The following is a 19,197-nucleotide window of genomic DNA, read 5'->3' as shown; positions in this document are numbered from 1 at the left end:
CTGGTCCTGCAATGTTTGCAGAGCCCTGGTCTAGACAATGAGGGGTCAGGGGCTGCTGCTGGATGGCCCCAGGAAGGATTATCATCCAGTATAAAAGCAAGGGTGAGGAAGAGGCCTGCTCTTCTTCCGGCCTTGAGTGCAGTTGTGGGAGCAAGTCAAGCATGGAGCTGCGGCAGCCAGTTTGTGACCACGAAGCAATAAGCCCAAGAATGAGAAGCTGGCCTCCTGAGGCTAGAAAGAGGCTGGTTCCAGGTGACACTGCTGATCTGATCCTAGGGCTGCCTGTCTTTGGACTCCTTACAGGAATAAATCAAATGTCATTGTTCAAGCCAGAGGTTGGCAAACTCTGTTTATTTTTATTTTTTATTTTTTTATTGACTTTGTAATAATATTACATTAAAAAAATATATATATGAGGTCCCATTCAACCCCACCACCCCCACCCCACCTCTCCCCCCCCAGCAACACTCATTCCCATCATCATGACACATCCATTGCATTTGGTAAGTACATCTTTGGGCACCTCTGCACCTCATGGTCAATGGTCCACATCATGGCCCATACTCTCCCCCATTCCATCCAGTGGGCCCTGTGAGGATTTACAATGTCCGGTGATTGCCCCTGAAGCACCAGCCAGGGCAGCTCCATGTCCCAAAGACGCCTCCACTTCTCATCTCTTCCTGCCTTTCCCCATACCCATCAGCCACCATGTCCACTTTTCCCAATCCAATGCCACCTTTTCTATGTGGACATTGGATTGGTTGTGTCCATTGCACCTCTATGTCAAGAGGAGGCTCAGATTCCACATGGATGCTGGATGCAATCCTCCCACTTTCAGTTGTAATCACTCTAGGCTCCATGGTGTGGTGGTTGTCCTTCTTCAACTCCATCTTAGCTGAGTGTGGTGAGCCCAATAAATCAGATTGTAGGTGCTGGAGTCTGTTGAGGCTCAGGGCCTGGCTATCACATTGTCAGTCCAGAGATTCAAATCCCCTAAATATATCTTAAACCCCGACACTAACTGCAACTCCAGCACATTAGCATGAAAGTCTTATGAAGAGAGATCACATCTGAGTCCAGATTCATCACATATAAACAACAGTTCCAAAGAGGGGCCATCTGACCTGGTAGTTAACCCCATCTGCCATGACCATAACTCCCATGGGTCTCTTTAGCCCTCAAAGGAACCAATACCTGGGGGTTGTATCTGCTTTATCTGTCTCTTAGACTCTGCTCAGTTGTGCATAAGGGCAATCCTTCTGACAGCCTCCAGACTCTTTTTTAGAGACTCGTAGCCATATAAACTCATTTCTCCTTTCCATTTCCCCCTTACATTAGGTCAAACAGCATTTTAAAGTCATGTTATTTTATGTAGACAGGGATATTCTGCTGATCCGCATTGAACCTTCCGTACAAGGTCATTTTCCAGTTGCATCATCAGTTGGTAGTTGATAGTGATCCCTCGGTGCCAGGGAGGCTCATCCCCGGGTGTCATGTCCCACGCTGGGGGGAAGGCATTGCATTTACATGCTGAGTTTGGCTTCGAGACTGGCCACATTTGAGTAACATGAAGGCTGACAGGAGGAAATTCCCAGGCACAATGCTGCTCTAGAGCAGAGCAGCAAACTCTGTTTATTTGTTTACCCCTCCTGTTGTCTGCTCTCTTTCACTGTGCATTCTTCTGTGTCTGCTTGTCTTCTCTTTAGGTGGCACCGGGAACCGATCCTGGGACCTTCTGGAGTGGGAGAGAGGTGCTCAATCTCTTGCGCCACCTCAGCTCCCTGGTCTGCTGAGTCTCTTACTATCTCTCCTCTGTGTCTCTTTATGTTGTGTCATCTTGCTGCGCCAGCTCTCTGCTCAGGCCAGCCTGCTGTGCGGGCCAGCACTCCTACATGGGCCAGCACTCCACCTCAGCCACCTCGCTGTGTGGGCCAGGTCTCCTTCACCAGGAGGCCCCGGGAATTGAACCCTGGACTTTCCACATGGTAACGGGGGGCCCAGTGGCTTGAGCCACGTCCACTTCTGCAAACTTGTTCTTTAAATGGCCAGATAGAAAATATTTTAGGCTTTGTGGTCTCTGTTGTAACTACCCAGCTCCGCCATTGTAGTGTGAAAATAGCCGGAGATAACGCCCCAATGCGGGGGCGTGGCTGTGCTCCAGTAGAACTTCATTTACATAACGCCTGGCAGGCAGAGCCTGCGAGCCCTGGTTTGAGCCTTGGTGTACTAGTATTCTCTGGAACCACCCTCCCTAGTACTCCCTAAAGTCTACCTCAGCTCAGAAGCACCCCTGGGTCCTGGGAGGAACTAAGCCTTATAAAGGGGGCATCTGCAGGACCGACGGTGGGGGTGTGGTGGGAAAGCCCATAAAAGGCCCCCCCACAGATGCACGTGGGGCCTGGTTCCTCCGACGCCTTCTCCTCATAGTCCTAGCCATCGTCACGCCAACACTTTCTGAAAGGTGTCCTTTTCCAGGGGAACAACAGGTGCCTCTGCGTCCAGCCGCACCCATTTCTGCCTCAGGCCTGGGCAAGCTCCGCCTGACCCCACCTGATGGACCACGCATGGGTCAGGCAGGTGGCGCAAACAATGGGGCAAGGGGTGGCGGGCAGCTCGTTCCATGGAGGGAGGATGAGTGGCACAGGGACGGGACAGGCTTGGGGGCCGGGCTCGTGTGTCCCCGGAAGGTTCTCTTCCCTCTGTACCTTGTTTCCTCCTCTGTGAAAAGGGGTCATAAGACACGTCCCTCTCAGGTCTGTCTGGAGGACAAACTGACGCGGTGCTGGGAACCCCGACGCACAGGGCGTGGCTCCCAGCCAGCTATCCCCGGAGCTGGGTCTGCAATTGCAGGTCTCTGCCTCCAAGGGCTGGGGCTGAGGGTAGACCAGATGTTCCTCTCCTCCCAGGGAGGAGGCAACCTCAGGCGGCTGATCCTCCACAGGGCCCAGGCAGGAGGTGCCTGGGGTGGTGAGTCATGGCCCTAAGGCAGCCAGCCCCTAATCCTGGAGGGATGCATTACTTTGTAAAGGGGGATTCGTTCTCTTTTTTTGCAGGGGAGATTATCCCGGGTTATCCAGCGGGCCCTAAATGCAACCACAGGAGTCCTTACAAGAGGGAGGCAGAGGGAGATGGGACTTCAGAGCAGGAGAAGCGAAGCGACAACGGAAGCCGAGCTCAGAGGGTAGCGGCGGCTGAGGAAGCCACGTGGGCAGCGGCCAGTAGTGGCCGGTGTGACCCATCTTGGCCGTCTGACCTCCAGAGCAGTAACAGCTCTGCCCAGCCTGTGGCCCTGAGTTACAGCCATGGCCCACTGGGTGGACTGGCGGAGAGTGTAAACTACAATGTAAACCACTATCCATGGGGTGCAGCAGTGCTCCAAAATGTATTCACCAAATGCAATGAACGTGCCATGATGATTAAAGAGGTTTTTGATGTGGGAGGAGTAGGGTGAGGGGGATGGGGGTATATAGGGACCTCATATATTTTTTAATGTAACATTTAAAAAAAAATAGAGAAAGGATTTCAAACTTACAGAGGAAATACAAGACAAAGAGCTCTCATATACCCCTTACCCAGATTCATCAACTGTTATCATTTGCCACATTTGCTTTACTTCTCTTCATTATATTATGTATTATGTCAGGGTATGTTATATTACATAATACATTATTACAGAACTGTTAATACTTCTGTCTTTTTTTTTTTTAAGATTTATTCTTTTAAATTTCATTCATTTATTCTTCCTCCTCCGCTTGTTGTTTGCATTCGCTGTTTGCTGTCGGCTCTCCACGGTGGTGCAGGCCAGCTTGCCTTCACCAGGAGGCCCTGAGAATTGAACCTGGGACCTTCTATATGGTAGACGGGAGCCCAATCACCTGAGCCACATCTGCCTCCAATAACATCTGTCTTTAACTATGATGCAATTCTGACTCCAACACCTGCAGTTGGGCCAGACTCCACAGGCTCAGGGCGATCCTCTACACGCTCACCTTTTGGGCACCAGCAGCAAGTCCAAGTACCCAATGCACCCACACTTCCGACCAACAGGCCAGAAATTCGGGGCTTCCCACTACCCCCTCGGGTTCAATAATTCACTGGAACAACTCACAGAACTCACTGAAAGTGCTGTATTTATGATTATAATTTTTTTATAGAAAAAAAGGATATAAAGAAGAGAAGCAGAGGGTCTCAGTGCAAGCCTCCATGTCCTCTCCAGGCGGAGCCATGTGTCTGCTCCGTGTGAAGCTCTCTGGGGCTTTGGTGCGAGAGCTGCTCCTGGGCTCTCACCGCGTCGGCATGACTGAGGGAAGCAGTGCCACTGGGTTGAACTCACCTCCAGCCCCAAAGCTCTCCCTGGAGGTTGGGGAGGTAGGGCTGATCAGACCTGGCTCAAAGCCCCAACCTTGAGTCATCTCATTAGCATAAACAATTGGGGTGTTGGGGGGCACTGCCATGAACAACAAGAAACACTCCTATTGTGGGACATGCCCAAGCCATAGAGGTTACAACACTCAGTCCTCCCCAAAGCTGGGACAAATGCCCAATGAATTTTGGAGGCCAGATTCATTGCTACATGAAACTATATGATGTGATGCAATAAGATGCTATACTATATTTTATCAAATATGTATTTTATTTAATATATATGAAAAGGTATGTATTATATATCTTTTCCTGAGACACAGTTTCAGGCTTCTTGCCCCTTTGCCCTTAAACATTTCAGCACATGTATCCTAAGAACAAGAGTCTAATGATCAAATTTAGGAAATTTAACATGGATACTCTCAAAAGAAACAATTTACCACAGATAAACTAAAGCATTAAAAGAGTTTATGGGGAGAGGAAAAAACTGCTCGTTAGTAAGGAGACCGCAAACCTAAAACAGAGCGAGAGTGTCGATAGCCGCGTGGTCACGGCTGCTTTTAAAGGCATTTAGGGAACTTCCACGTGGGGTTTCAGTGACGGGCTGACATTGCTTAGGAGGGTTTCATAAAGTGGGGAGCAGGTAGACATTGATTGGTCTGGCAGGCTTGTCCATTCTGATAAGCTGTCTCGGTTGGACTGAAACGGTCTAACACCAGGTGTTGCTTAACGGCAATTCTGTAGGGTATGTTCTAGTTTCTCAGAAAGCCCCTGAAGTCAATGGTTTTTGTAAAGTCCCTATCATTTTGGAGAAAGGGGTTACTCTTAGGAATGCCAGGTAGCCATTTTTATTTTACTTAAAAAAGACTACGGTTGTCTAATATACAGATCACATTAAAGCCTACCAAGTGGAATAATAGCCTTTAAAGTTTTTTCTCCTGATGCAGAATCAGGGGGAAAATGCATTTCTTTTAGCTTTCATGCCACCTTTAACCTTTAATCTGGAAGAGTTCCTCTACTTTTCTCTATTGTGACATTGATATTTTTGAAGAGTTCAGGCCCATTGTAGAAGGTTTCTCAGTTTGCATTTGTCTGATGCTTCCTTAGGAGACAGGAAAACGAGGGAATTGATGCTGTGTCTCCAGCGTATCACATCAAGAGGCACTTGATGTCTGCTTATCCCATTTCTAATGATGTGAACTTTGCTCACTATCTGGTTAAGGGAGTGCCTGCTAGGTTCTTCTACTTATAATTACATTTTTCCCCCTTTGTGGAAGTGCTTTGAGACCATGCAAATCTCCTGTTCCTTTTCAAACTTTCACTTAATAAAGATTTTTGTCTGAATCAATTATTACTACCATGGTGGCAAAATGTAATCTTCTAACTCTGTTATTCCTTTAACGTGTATTAAGAGAATTCTACTAAAAGGAGACTCATCTCTCCCTCCCTCCCTCATTTCCTTCCTTCCTTCCTTCCTTCCTTCCTTCCTTTCTTCCTTCCTTCCTTTCCTTCCTTCCTTCCTTCCTTCCTTCCTTCCTTCCTTCCTTCCTTCCTTCCTTCCTTCCTTCCTTCCTTCCTCCCTCCCTCCCTCCCTCCCTCCCTTCCTTCCTTCCTCCCTCCCTCCCTTCCTCCCTTTCTTCCTTCCTTCCTTCCTTCAATTATTATGGACTCATGAATTCTTATTTTATTCAATAAATTATAATCCATTACTATTATATTAATTTTGATCCCCACATCGTTCCAGATTTGGCAAGTGGGAGCCCCTTTAAGTTGATCGTAGAGTCCTTTTGACAAGTCCCCATCAATCTTTAAGCACTTTCTTACTTTTTGGTGATAGAAAACTTTTCAGGCTCATCTTGTATTTTCCTTGTCCTAGTTCTGGCATTAGCCCTTTCTCTCAGGAGCCCTGGGTCCCTTTAGTGAAGGATGGCATTTACAAACCAAGATCTGAGTGCCCTGTGCATACTGAACAACATCCACTTAGAAGCCATGAAAATTGGTGCAACATTTATTCATATTGTGTATTAGCCAAGGTAACAAATGCTATGTTAAGCTGTGGTGTGAAATAACCACATATTGCAGCGACAGTGCACAGGAAGCATGCTTCTCCCTCAAGCAAAGTCCAGTGCAGGTCAACAGGGGTCTTCTCCAGGCAGTGACTCAGGTATCCAGGCCAATTCCATCTTCATAGGCCTACTTACTTCACAAGTGGTCATCCCTGAAGGAAAGAGAGGGCAGTAGAGGCATGCCCATTCTTACTTGCTTCCACAAGGAATTCTGTATCACTTCTGCTATATTCCTATTTGCCAGGGGAAGCTGGGATGTCTGGAGAGCACATGGACGGCTGGTGAGCCCTCATCCATTTATGCAACAAATAGCAACTGTATTCCTCCTTGCCAGGCTGGCTGCAAGGGGCTGAGACCATGTCAACTTCAGTGGTACACAGTTGTGGGGAGAGAGTTAAGTGAGCAAATCATCACACTGCAGTGGACTTATGAGCTGCCACAGAGGTTCACAGAGGGCACTGCAGGGCCACAAATGCAGAGCAATTCCTTTCTTGGAGTCCGAAGGAAGTCCTCATCAAGGCTATGCCCCATTGGCATGGATTTCGAAGGTGAATGGGAGTCCATCAGGCAGAAGAGGATGGGAAGGCCATCCCAGATGTGGTTAGAGCAAGTGCAAGGGCATGGGGCCTGAAAGAACTAGGTGTGCTGTGAGATTGGGATTGGAAGGAAGATGGGGTATCCTGGGGAAGTCTTTTTTTTTTTTTTAAATTAAATTATTTATTTATTTTTAAAAATTACATTAAAAAAATATGAAGTCCCATTCAACCCCACCGCCCCCACCCCCCACTCCCCCCACAGCAACACTCTCTCCCATCATCGTGACACATCCATTGCACCTGGTAAGTATATCTCTGAGTATCACTGCACCCCTAGTCAATGGTCCACATCATAGCCCACACTCTCCCACGTTCCATCCAGTGGGCCCTGGGGGGATCTACAATGTCCCGTAATTGTCCATGAAGCACCACCCAGGACATCTCCTCGTCCCAAAAACGCCTCCACATCTCATCTCTTCCTCCCATTCCCCAAACCCAGCAGCCACCATGGCTACCCTTCCCACACCCATTCCACATTTTCTCTGTGGACATTGGATTGGTTGTGTCCATTGCACATCTATGTCAAGTGGGGGCTTAGATTCCACATTGATACTGGATGCACTCCACCTGCTTTCAGTTGTAGACACTCTAGGCTCCATGATGTGGTGGTTGACCTTCTTCAACTCCATGTTAGCTGAGTGGGGTAAGTCCAATAAATCAAAGTGTAGGAGCTGAAATCTGTTGAGGCTCTGGGCCTGGGTGTCATATTATCAGTCCAGAGATTCAAATCCCCTAAATATATCTAAAACCCCAGCACCAACTACAATTCCATTAAAGTAGCATGCAAGTCTTGTGAAGAGAGATCCCCTCTGAGTCCAATTCCATCATGCAGAAACACCAGCACCAAAGAAGGGCCATCTGCCATGGCAGTGAACCCCATCTGCCATGATCATAGAACCCGTGGGTCTCTTTATTCCTCAAAAGAACCAATACCTGGAGTTGTATCTACTTTATCTGTCTCTCAGACTCTGCTCATTTGTGCATAAGGGCATTCCTTCTGACAACCTCCAGACTCTTTTTTAGAGACTCATAGCCTTATATTCTCATTTCTCCTTTCCATTTCCCCCTTACATTAGGTCAAACAGCATTTTAAAGTCATGTTATTATATGTAGACAGGGATATTCTGCTGATCCGTGTTGAACCTTTAATTCAAGGTCCTTTTCTAGTTGCATCTTCAGCTGATATGTGGTAGTGATCCCTTGGTGCCAGGGAGGCTCATCCCCGGGTGTCATGTCCCACGCTGTGGGGACTGCACTGCATTTACATGCTGAGTTTGGCTGTGAGAGTGGGCCTGGGGAAGTCTTGGAAGGAAAGAGATGAGGCTGAACTGATTGATAGTGACCAAATTGTGAAGGGCCACGTTTGGGAATTTCAAATTTATTCTGTGGGTTATGGGGAGTCATGGGAAGTATTTAAGCAGAGCAAGGGCATCTGGTTTTAAGAGAATCATCTTGGTGGAAATGCATTGGATGGATGAGGAGGGAAGAGACCAAGCCTGTTGGGAGGCTTTTGCAACCACATTGGCAAAAAGTGATGAGGACCTGAATAAGACATGGCAGAAGGAACAGAGCAAAGGAGTTGGCTGTCAGAGCCCCTTTTGAAGAATGTAGAACATAACAGCTTCTTTGTACTGTGGACTGTGTGGATGATATTTGTTCACAGCTATTCCTGCTCTTTCCACCTTGCAGGGCTTTCCTGTGGACGGAGTATGTTTCTTGCTTTCCCACATGGTCTGCTTTGTCAGTGGCAGGTGAGCAGATTTTTTTTTTTTATAACACATTTGTTTTTATTAAAGTTAATAGATCACACAGAATGTTACATTAAAAAAACATAAGAGGTTCCCATATAACCCACTCCCCACCCCGCTAGGTGAGCAGATTTAACATGTACCCTGTCTGACCAGAAGCTCTGAAGTGCCTGTGTGGTTTGGGAAACCCTGCCGTGCTTCTGCCCTGCCCCAGGAGAAGAGCAAGCCCTGGCCCAGGATGAGGGACCCAAGGAGCAAACTGAATCTGACTTAGCTTCCCTCACTGACCACAGACTGTTAGTGAGAAATAAATGTTTGCTCTTTTAAGCTACTGGGATTTTGGGTTTGCTTGTTATGCAGCGAAAACTTGACTAATACAGAGACTTACTATTTCCTAAGTACAGCATCTCATTTATTCATCATATCTCTGCATAGCATTAGTGTTACCATTTTAAAGATGAGGAAACTGAGGCTCAGAGAGGTTAAGTAACTTGCTCAGGTTTTCAGAGCTAGTAAGTCATGGAAGAGGGATTTGAACCTAGGGCTGTCTGACTTGCAAGCCCATCCTCCTTCCTCTGTCTACACCACTGCCTCAGGAATGTGCCAACCTTCTTGGGAAGTCCTATCAACCTATTGGAAATGGCAGCTTGGTGCCTCCTGTGTTGCCGAGCTGGGGAGAGGAGGACAGGACACCCCTGGACCACCACCCACGGCACTGGGCTTGAGGGGGTGTGTCCCAGCACAGGGATGGAGGCACAGGACCGTCTCTGCCTTTCTGCCAAGCTGAGCATGTTGGCAGGGCTGGCAGCTGGGGAATCAGTGGGTGACCTGTGGTCAAAGAACTGAGCTTATCTTGACATATTCTGCCTCCAGATGGAAAGGACCTGACAGCTGGTCTTTCAGATCCTCCCAGACCTTGCCCTAAGCATCTTTGTTTTTTTTTAAGATTTATTTTTATTTATTTATTTCTCCTCCCCCTCCTTGTTTGCATTTGCTCTCTGCTCTCTGTGTTCGTTGTGTGCTCTCTGTGTCTGCTCATCTTTTCAGGATGCACCTGGAACTGAACCTGGCACCTCCCATGTGGTAGGCAGGCGCCCAACAGCTCGAGCCACATCTGCTTCTAAGTGTCTTTTCTTTTGGCTTCTTCTTATTTGGATACCCCTTTACTGTAATAAAACTATAATCTGTCTCACAGTATACAGATACAGGAGTTAAACCAATGCCACTAAGAAGCTTAGTGGTACTTCTCTGGTTTCTTTGGCAGTGAACGACCAATTCACCTCTGTCTCGCATTGGTCAGTCTCGGAGCCCATGGCCTCGCATTTATCAGTTTATCCATCAGCTCACACACCTCCTTCCTCTGTCTCCATCTAAATTCACAGTACAAAACTGGATCGTGTCTTTTCATGTCTGCTTAAAAAGAGGGAAAAATGTCTGGGTAACTCTAGGGATCCAGCAGTAGAAAGAAGTGTGGAAAACGAACAAAACCGAAAATAGTTGCATCTGATGAAAAAAGTAGTAGCACAGCAGCAGCAGCAGCACTAAAAGCCCAGCTTTTTTCCTATTGATTTTGCTGTTTGCCCCCGTGAAGCAAATCCAATTAAAAATACATCTTCAGAAAAAGGAGGACCAATGACTTCAAACAGGAGAATATTTGCTCACTAGATTAGGAAGACCCTGTTTGTGCTAAAGTCTTCTAAGAAAATCCTCTTAGAATAATTTTGCAGGAGCCAAATGTGTGAAAGGAGCATGTCTCTGCTGCTGTGCCCTGGGATCTGGCCTCTGGCTGGCAGGAAATAGGAGCAGTACCTTGTTCTCTTGCCACCTCTGAACTTGAAGGCTCTGTCTACTAGGCAGGGCATCTGCACTTGAAAGTGATACCTAACAGCACCGTGGGAAGAAAGGAACCCAAGAAGCCTGAACTCTTGGCATACGTTGGCAGACATCTTGCCCTAACACATGGCAATAGAATTGGGTGAGAGAAGTAACTTATACTTTATGTCATGGTGACTGTAAGCTTCTAACCCAAATAAACACCCTTTAGAAAAGCCAACAGATTTCTGGTATTTTGCATCAGCACCCCTTTGGCTGACTAATACAATGACACAGATGCAAGAGTTTCCTTCTGTGAGCTAGAGCAGATCTACATCACTACTGCAGGGTGGTGGGGATGTGGAAAAGCATGGGAAAATACAATTGGTGTGACCTATAGGCTGTGGTTAATGGCAGTACTGTAATATTCATGCTTCTATGCCAAAGATGTACTGTGTTGTTAATGGGGAAGTATGGAAAAACTGTGCCAAATGTACACTATGTTCCATGGTTGTTGGCAATATCTCAGAATCTGTAACAAATATTCCACACGGTATGTTGACGAAGGGGTGTTGTCTGGGACTTCTACACATATGTGTGATTGTTTTGTAAGTTCATAACTTCTGTAGTAAAAATATATATTTAAAAATAATAACAGGGTTGGCTGGGGAAAAATATACCAAATGTAAAATATGGACTACAGTTAGTAAGGTTTTGAAATATTCTTCCCTAATTTGTAACAAATGTCTCACAACAATGCAAGGTGTTCATGCAGGGGTGAGGTATGGGACCAATGCATGATGTTTTGCATGTTTTTTTTTGTAATTATGCAACTTTATACAACTATTTGTTATGTATTTTCATGTATGGATGATATACTTCAATAAAATTTTAAAAATGAAAGGAAAAAAAAAAAAGTGAGACCTGAAACTCAACTCGGACACATTTTAGCAAAAAGGTGACGTATGGACTTTTGCCACCACAAAGGCCAGATATGACAGGATCTAGAGGTGCAAAGATGTTATTCCCTCTCTCTGCCTCCCCCCACCTCTCTTTTTCTTTCTTCTCTCTTTCCCCCCTCTCTTATTTCTCTCTCTCTCTCTCACTTGCTCTTTTCTCTGTGTGGGCCTCATTCTTTCCCACTTTAGACAGGGAAAATGGCTGTGGGAAACCCAATGCCCAGCTTGGCTACTCAGCAGAAAGGGGCCCAAGTTTGCTTTCCTGTATCTCCATAGCAACTCAGGCTAGAAGTCTGATCTTGTGTGACTCATGTGCCCAGACCTCAAGCGGCTGCTGAAGACAGGACAAGAGAGCATGATTATGCTTCCTGGGTCATGGGACATTCCTGTAGCAAAGGCTGGGGAGGGGGCTAGTGATCTGGAAGGCTCAAGTCAGATCACTCACAGGGCTGGCCGTGGATGCTGGTTGTTGTTTTGACTAGAGCACCTTCAAACGGTCTTTCCATGTGGCTAAAGCTTCTCACTGCTTGGTGACTAGAGCCCAGCAGGGAGAGTCCCAAGAGCAAATGTTTCAAAGACCAAATTGGACATGGCAAGCTTTCTCATGACCCAGACTCAGCAGTGACGTAGCACCATGTCCACCGCTTTCTATTGTCTCCATGATCAGCCCAGACTGAGTGGGGGAGGGGACCAGACAAGGGCCTGAAAACAGGAGGACTGGTTCCATGGGGACATCTTGGAGACAAGCCACCCCATGGACCTGCTCCATCTTGTGGCTGTGCCCCTAGAACATGTGACTCCGAGGCCACTGCAGAAGCTGAAGAAAGAGTTCAAGGATCCCGTGGACGCTTCTAAGGTTCAGACCTTTGATTTACATCAGCTCTAGCCATGCTGAATAAGCCAGAGCCAATGTGGTCAATGTGGATATCTGCCAAGAATGCCCTCTGCCACAAGGAGCATGTAAAAGCAAGTAAAAAAAAGAAGCCAAAGCTGACACAGAGGTGGGAGTGGCGACACAGATTGTTCCACGGGAAGTGATGTGGATCAAGCAGCTGGGCACCAGTTTACCACATGGGAGGTCGTGGGTTAGGTTTCCGGTGTCTCCTGAAAAAAAAAGAAGATGAATAGGGAGCAGAGAGTGAACACTAACAACAAGGTGAAGAGGGAAGAAATAAATGAATAAAATAAAATAAAGATATTTTGCACAAAAAGAAAAAAAAAGAATATTCCAGACATCTCAGAGAAGCCAAGTGCATCCAAAAGAAAAATAAAGATGATTAAAGGGGGATGCAGATTTGGCTCAACGGATAGTGTCCACCTACCACGTGGGAGGTCCAGGGTTCAAACCCAGGGTCTCCTGTCCCATGTGATGAGCTGGCCCACACGCAGTGCTGATGTGCGCAAGGAGTGCGGTGCCACGCAGGGGTGTCCCCTGTGTAGGGGAGCCCCACGTGCAAGGAGTGCACCCTGTAAGGAGAGCCGCCCAGTGCAAAAAAGTGCAGCCTGCCCCGGAGTTGTGCCACACACATGGAAAGCTGATGCAGCAAGATGATGCAACAAAAAGAGACACAGATTCCCAGTGCTGCTGACAAGAATACAAGCTGACACAGAAGAACACACAGTGAATGGACACAGAGAGCAGACAACTGGGGGTGGGGGGAGGGCAGGGAAGGAGAGAGAAATAAATAAAAAATAAATCTTAAAAAAAAAAGATGATTAAAGGGAAGGTGGGTGACATATTGGGCAGAATAATGCTCCCTCTCTAAAGATATACGTCTTAATCCCATGAACCTTTGAGTATCTTAGGTTACATGGCAAAGGGGAGATACGGTTGCAGAGGGAATTAAGACTACTAATCAGCTGACCTTGACAGAGGGAGATTATTCTGGGTTGTTCAGGTGAGTCCAAGGTGTTCACAAGGGTCCTTAAAAGTGGAAGAGAGAACTGGAAAAGAGAACTAGAGAGAAGGAAGCTGAGACAGACTGGGCCCACATCTCTGGCACTGCAGATGGGGGGAGAGGACTGCTGGGGGCTGAATCATGCCTCCCACAAAAGGCATGTTCAGGCCTCAGCCCCTGGTCCTGTGGGTGTGAGCCCATTTGTAATGAGGACTTCCAAGACGTGATTCATGAAGATGTGCCCAAGCTGAACGAAGGTGGCCTTCATTCAGTACGGCTGAAGTCTCTCTACAAGCAAAGGAAATTGGGCATAGACCGAGAAGCCCAAGGGAGCAGCCTGAAGCTGGCAGTCAACAGAACCCATAAGAGAAAGGAGAGGAAGACACCAGCGCGTGCATTGCCATGGGACAGAAAGGCCGGGGAGCCCCAAGGTTCACCAGTAGGCAGCCCGAGAATGCCCAGTCTTCAGGGAGAAAGTACCACCTTGTTGACATCTTGATTCTGGACTTGTCCCAGCCTCAAAACTGTGAGCCAAGCAATTCCCATTGTTCAAGTCGAGCCACTCTATGGTATTTGTTTTAGCAGCTGGGAAATCAAAACAGGGGCCAGGAGCCAAGGAATGCAGACAGCCTCTAGAGGCTGGAAAAGGCAAGGAAACGGAGCATTCAGAAGTAACAGGTTGACACCCTGATTTTGTACTTCTGATCTCCAGAATTGGAAAGTCTACTTTCAGTACTAGACTGGAGGCTCTTTGAGGGAAGGGACAATGAATATTTGCTGAACGAAAGAATGAGAGCTGAACTTCAGATTTCCTATCTTCAAAATCCAAGTTCTTTTCCAACGTCATGAGTTGGGATCCTCAGAAGGATCAGATGGGATGAAGATTATCCCAGGCTGAGGAATTAGCATATGACCTACTTGGGGGAAATTATAACTAGTGTTCTCTTTTGGAGGTGGTGGCGAGTTAAATCCAGGTTATGTGCAGAGTTGTGGTGGGGCAAGTGGGAGCAGCAGGCCAAGGGCAAGGACAAGGCAGTTGAGAGAGTTGGAGTGCTCAGCCAAGGACTGGAGGTCACAGGGGGCTTTTCACCTGGGAAGTGACATGATACCTGCATTTAAGAAAGATTGAGCAGAGGGTGGCTAGAGGGCCAGGGCCGGGTCTGGAGGTTAGGTTAGTGTCAGCCTATCACAGGTTGGAGAAGATACTGTCTTGGATTGGGATGGTGCCTGTGGTGGAGAGGAGTGGAAGGATTTGGTCCAGCTCCAAGGAGAGCCAGGGAGAGAGGGGGTAAGGCCAGCTCTCTGGTTTTAGGCTTTGGCACTTGGGCAGACAGTCTTGTCCTCTCCAGAGGTAGAAAACACTGAAAGGGAGGAGGTTTGAGGAAGGAGAAGCTGTGTTTAAGGCTCAGCAGGCTACGTCTGAGAGGCTGGGGCACTGAGAGGCTGGTGTCGGTCCAGGGTGCGGGTGGTATGGTGGAGGGGGCAGGAGAAAGCCCAGTCCCTGTTTCTGGACCTCACTGCACTGCAGTTGTGCAGGTCAGCCCGTCTCAGATGGAATTGTGGAGCAGCTTCTCCCTCGTCCATTTCTCTCTCCCATTGCCTGCAGCCGAGATTAACACTAGCAGAGACATTTGAACGGTTCACAAGTGAAAATGAAACTTGTCAGTTTGCGAGATGTGGGAAAATCGCAGGAACACTGCTTTCCCCCTCCGGCGTTTTCAGCCTGGGCTTCCAGCCACCTAGCCAAACCTCAGTTTCTTCTTCTGTTAAACACTGGGAGACGTCTCTGTCCCTCTCAAGGTGCAAGAAGAGGTCTGTGGACGCGTCCTGCATGGAGGAGGCACCCACTTCTCTGAGGCTCCCTTGCCTTTTGGGTTCATCCAAAATTATTCCCGGAGTAAAATTTGGGCAGGGTTTGGAGTTGGCGATGGGGGCAAAAGATCATTTCCCAAACAGTCAGGTTAAGCCCCTGTCTCAGGATGGGTGTGGAGAGGAGGGGTGGGAGTGGCAGGGGGGAGGATACCGTTGCTAGGAGACATCATCTGTGCTTCGCCCTCACCAGGCCCTTTTCCGAGATGGCCTCACCCAATCCTTTCACCACTGGGAGCAGCTGGAGGAAACCGAGGCCCAGCGAAGTTTGGTAGCTTCCTAAAGGTCACACTGCATGAAATAAAGTCCACTTTGGAACCCAGGCCTGGGAGAAATCCAAGGCCACCCTCTTCACCCTCCCAGTCGAGAAGGCAGGGCTCCCCCACCTCACCCCTCTGTTCCCGCGCTCCCTCCCCAAACACGGCCGGGCCGGGGTACTAGGGCTGGGCCACGCACCCGTTGGTCTACCTGGGGCGCTTCCTCTGGGCACGCCGCGAGCGCCTGGCCCCAGGGCTCCTCTCGGATGAACCTGACGGTTCGCGCCTGGCCTGGCGGGCGGAGCGTGGAGAGTGAGGGCGCCCAGGAACAGGTGCGGGCGGGTGGGCGGCGCAGGGGGGCGGGCGCGCGGGTCCGAGTCGCGCAGCAGCGCTCCCCGGGCGCCGGCGGCTCCGGCCCCCGCCCCCTCGGTGGCGACTCGCTCATCCCTTCTCGGTCTCCGAAGAGGACACAGCTGCCGCTCGGCGTTCTGCGGGCTTTGGGGAACAGCCGAGTCTGCCCCGCCGCCCGCGGGCACCAGCCGCTCTCTACCCACAGAGTCCGGCCTAGAGGGGCGCAGCGCGGGCGGCGCCCACCCACCCAGAGGCGCACCAGCACGCGAGAGGAGTCCCCGCGCGCTCCGGGGTGCCAGCGCAGCGCACGGTGAGCGCCCCCCGGGTCCCAGGTGTCCCTGAGCCGCGGGTCTCAGCGCGCCCCCGGGGTGCCCGATGGGGACGCCTGGGGGGCCCCGGGCTGAAGTTGGGTCCTCGCGCAGCCCGCTCCTGCCGCGGAGCCTGACATGCTGCCGCCGGGGCGCAACGGCACGGTGTCCCCGGCGCGGTTCCGGCTGCAGCAGCTGCTGGCTCAGGGGGATGCCGTGGGGGGCTCGGCCCGGGCGGCGCGGCTGGGGCCCAGGCAGGTGGTCACCGCAGGCCTCCTGACTCTGCTCATCCTCTGGACCCTGCTGGGCAACGTGCTGGTGTGTGCGGCCATCGTGCGCAGCCGCCACCTGCGCGCCAAGATGACCAACGTCTTCATCGTGTCCTTGGCCGTGTCCGATCTCTTCGTGGCGCTGCTGGTCATGCCCTGGAAGGCGGTCGCCGAGGTGGCCGGTTACTGGCCCTTCGGGGCGTTCTGCGACGTCTGGGTGGCCTTCGACATCATGTGCTCCACGGCCTCCATCCTCAATCTTTGCGTTATCAGCGTGGACCGCTACTGGGCCATCTCCAGACCCTTCCGCTACGAGCGCAAGATGACCCAGCGCGTGGCCTTGGTCATGGTCGGCCTGGCCTGGACATTGTCCATCCTCATCTCCTTCATCCCGGTCCAACTGCACTGGCACAGGGACAAGGCGGGCTCCCGGGGACGGCTGGGTGCCGCGTCCCACCTGGCCAATGCCACTTCCTGGGAGGAGGCGGAGGAGCCCGAAGGAAGGGCGGAGAACTGTGACTCCAGCCTGAACCGGACTTACGCCATCTCCTCCTCACTCATCAGCTTCTACATCCCGGTGGCCATCATGATCGTGACCTACACGCGCATCTACCGCATCGCCCAGGTGCAGATCCGCAGGATTTCCTCCCTGGAGAGGGCGGCGGAGCGCGCGCAGAGCCGCCGGCGCCGTGCGCCCTGCGCGCCTGCCACCAGCCTGAGGGCCTCCATCCAGAAGGAGACGAAGGTCCTCAAGACGCTGTCGGGGATCATGGGGGTCTTCGTGTGCTGCTGGCTGCCCTTCTTCATCCTCAACTGCTCGGTCCCCTTCTGCAGCGGCCCCACTGCTGGCCCCGCGGCCGGCTTCCCTTGCGTCAGCGAGACCACCTTTGACGTCTTTGTCTGGTTTGGCTGGGCCAACTCTTCTCTCAACCCCATCATCTACGCCTTCAACGCCGACTTCCGGGGGGTGTTCGCCCAGCTGCTGGGGTGCGGCCACCTCTGCGCCCGCAGCCGGGTGGAGACGGTGAACATCAGCAACGAGCTCGTCTCCTACAACCAGGACACCGCCTTCCACCGGGAGATGGCAGCCGCCTACGTCCACATGATCCCCAACGCGGTGACCCCGGCAGAGGGTGGCGCCGACAGAGAGGAGGAGGAGGCCCCCTTTGATCGTCTCTCTCAGGTTTCCCAGACATCCCCAGACGGTGAACCTGCTGCAGAGGCTACCTGGGAGCTGGATCGGGACGGGGAGATTTCACTGGGCAAAATAACGCCCTTCGCCACAAATGGATTGCATTAAAATGTGAAACAAACGCCTCTCTTGGATCTGCAGAGACATTTTATTAGCATGCACACACAGACACAAACACACATTTCCAGCAGTTGCTCAGTTTATCAGTATTTCTGTGTAGCAGTCCATGTGCTTAGAGACCTTGCCCATCCGTTTATCCATGGAAGAATTGGCAGAAGGGTTTGGAATAAACTCAGTCAAATATACTCCAGCTGAGCAGAGGTGGACCAAGATCCTGTCTAAGGACCAAGGTGATACTTGGTCCTTTAAAAAAAAATAAACTCTTCGCTCCCTTTTTAAAGCAATGGAATTGTCCGGGGACTTATCTGTGCTTGGATTGAATTTTGAACAATAGGTTCGTGTGTGCAGTGATGCCACCAGGGTGGGTGGTGGCTTTCCTGGGTCTTGCTTTCTGTGGCCTGTGTTTATGTAGCTTCTGTGCTGGAAGGTGTCTTTACTACAAAGGAGGGATCCTTCCCCATTTGTTTTGGTGTCAATAAATACAGATTATGTGAATCATGGGATGATGCTCTCTGCTTTGCCAGGTTGGTTTTCCGAACTGCCCTTGGACAACTCACAAATGTGTCCTTAAAAATCAGGGGAGAGTTTCTCTGGGTCTGGAAGCACACATTTTTTTTTTTTTTTTTCTTTCCAGACAGGACTTAAAGGGATATTCAGGGACAAATGACTTTGAAGAGCTTCTGACTTCTCAGGTTCTCTTTGATTAGACATTCATATTTAGAGTCTTTACTGAAAGCTGGCTGCAGTGCCAAGTTGTCAGATACGGATGTCTCAAGCCCAGAATTCAAAAACATGTTTTCTCATTTGGAATCTTCTTTTAAAAATAACATAAAGCAATTCTCCTGATTCCTAGACAGATGCCCCTCATTCATTGGAAAGGCCATTTAGAAAAATAGCTAGATCTTTCTCAATCTCGAATCGATAGTGTATTTTAGAGTTAGGTGCCATTTGATAAATTACTTTGCTGAAGGGCTTTGAAATTGAGTAAATATGCTTTAAAAAAGAAATCCCATTTTAAAATTGATATTTTTGTCTGTGGACAATAGCAAATGGAAGAATGTATTTTGACCAAAATGTAAGAGCCGGAGATGAAATTTGAATGAACTGGAAATTGGAAAATCTGTTGTTTGAAGTTCTTAACAAAAAAAGCCCACGTAACTCCAGTCTTTTAGTTCTTCCTCTCTGCTGTCTGCTCAGTGAAGGGGAGCATTTTATTCCAGAACCATTCCAGTTAATAGCAATTTATTACCATTAGATCTGAAGGCTAGTACTGTTAATGGAAGCAAATGAAATGTGAATATGTAATTTCTTACATGTCTCTATTTTGAAGCGGTCTTATCAAGGACAGTTTAATCAGTTTTCGTCTCTTTAAGGATCATTTTATTGTCAG

The 19,197-nt window shown here is 49.4% G+C and overlaps 1 protein-coding gene across 1 annotated transcript; it reads left to right on the top strand.

Annotated features, from left to right (window-relative positions):
- Nucleotides 1-16,364: 16,364 nt before the first annotated feature.
- DRD5 (dopamine receptor D5) lies at nucleotides 16,365-18,291 on the top strand. The gene has a single exon (XM_004468905.4). The coding sequence runs from the start codon at nucleotides 16,365-16,367 to the stop codon at nucleotides 17,793-17,795; it is 1,431 nt and encodes a 476-aa protein (XP_004468962.1). The 3' UTR covers nucleotides 17,796-18,291.
- The last annotated feature ends 906 nt before the right edge of the window (nucleotides 18,292-19,197 follow it).

Source organism: Dasypus novemcinctus, chromosome 1, assembly GCF_030445035.2.
Source record: "Dasypus novemcinctus isolate mDasNov1 chromosome 1, mDasNov1.1.hap2, whole genome shotgun sequence".
Classification (NCBI taxonomy): Eukaryota; Metazoa; Chordata; class Mammalia; order Cingulata; family Dasypodidae; genus Dasypus; species Dasypus novemcinctus.
The sequence above is the reverse complement of the archived record's forward strand: the minus strand, read 5'-3'. Positions and strand labels throughout refer to the sequence as shown.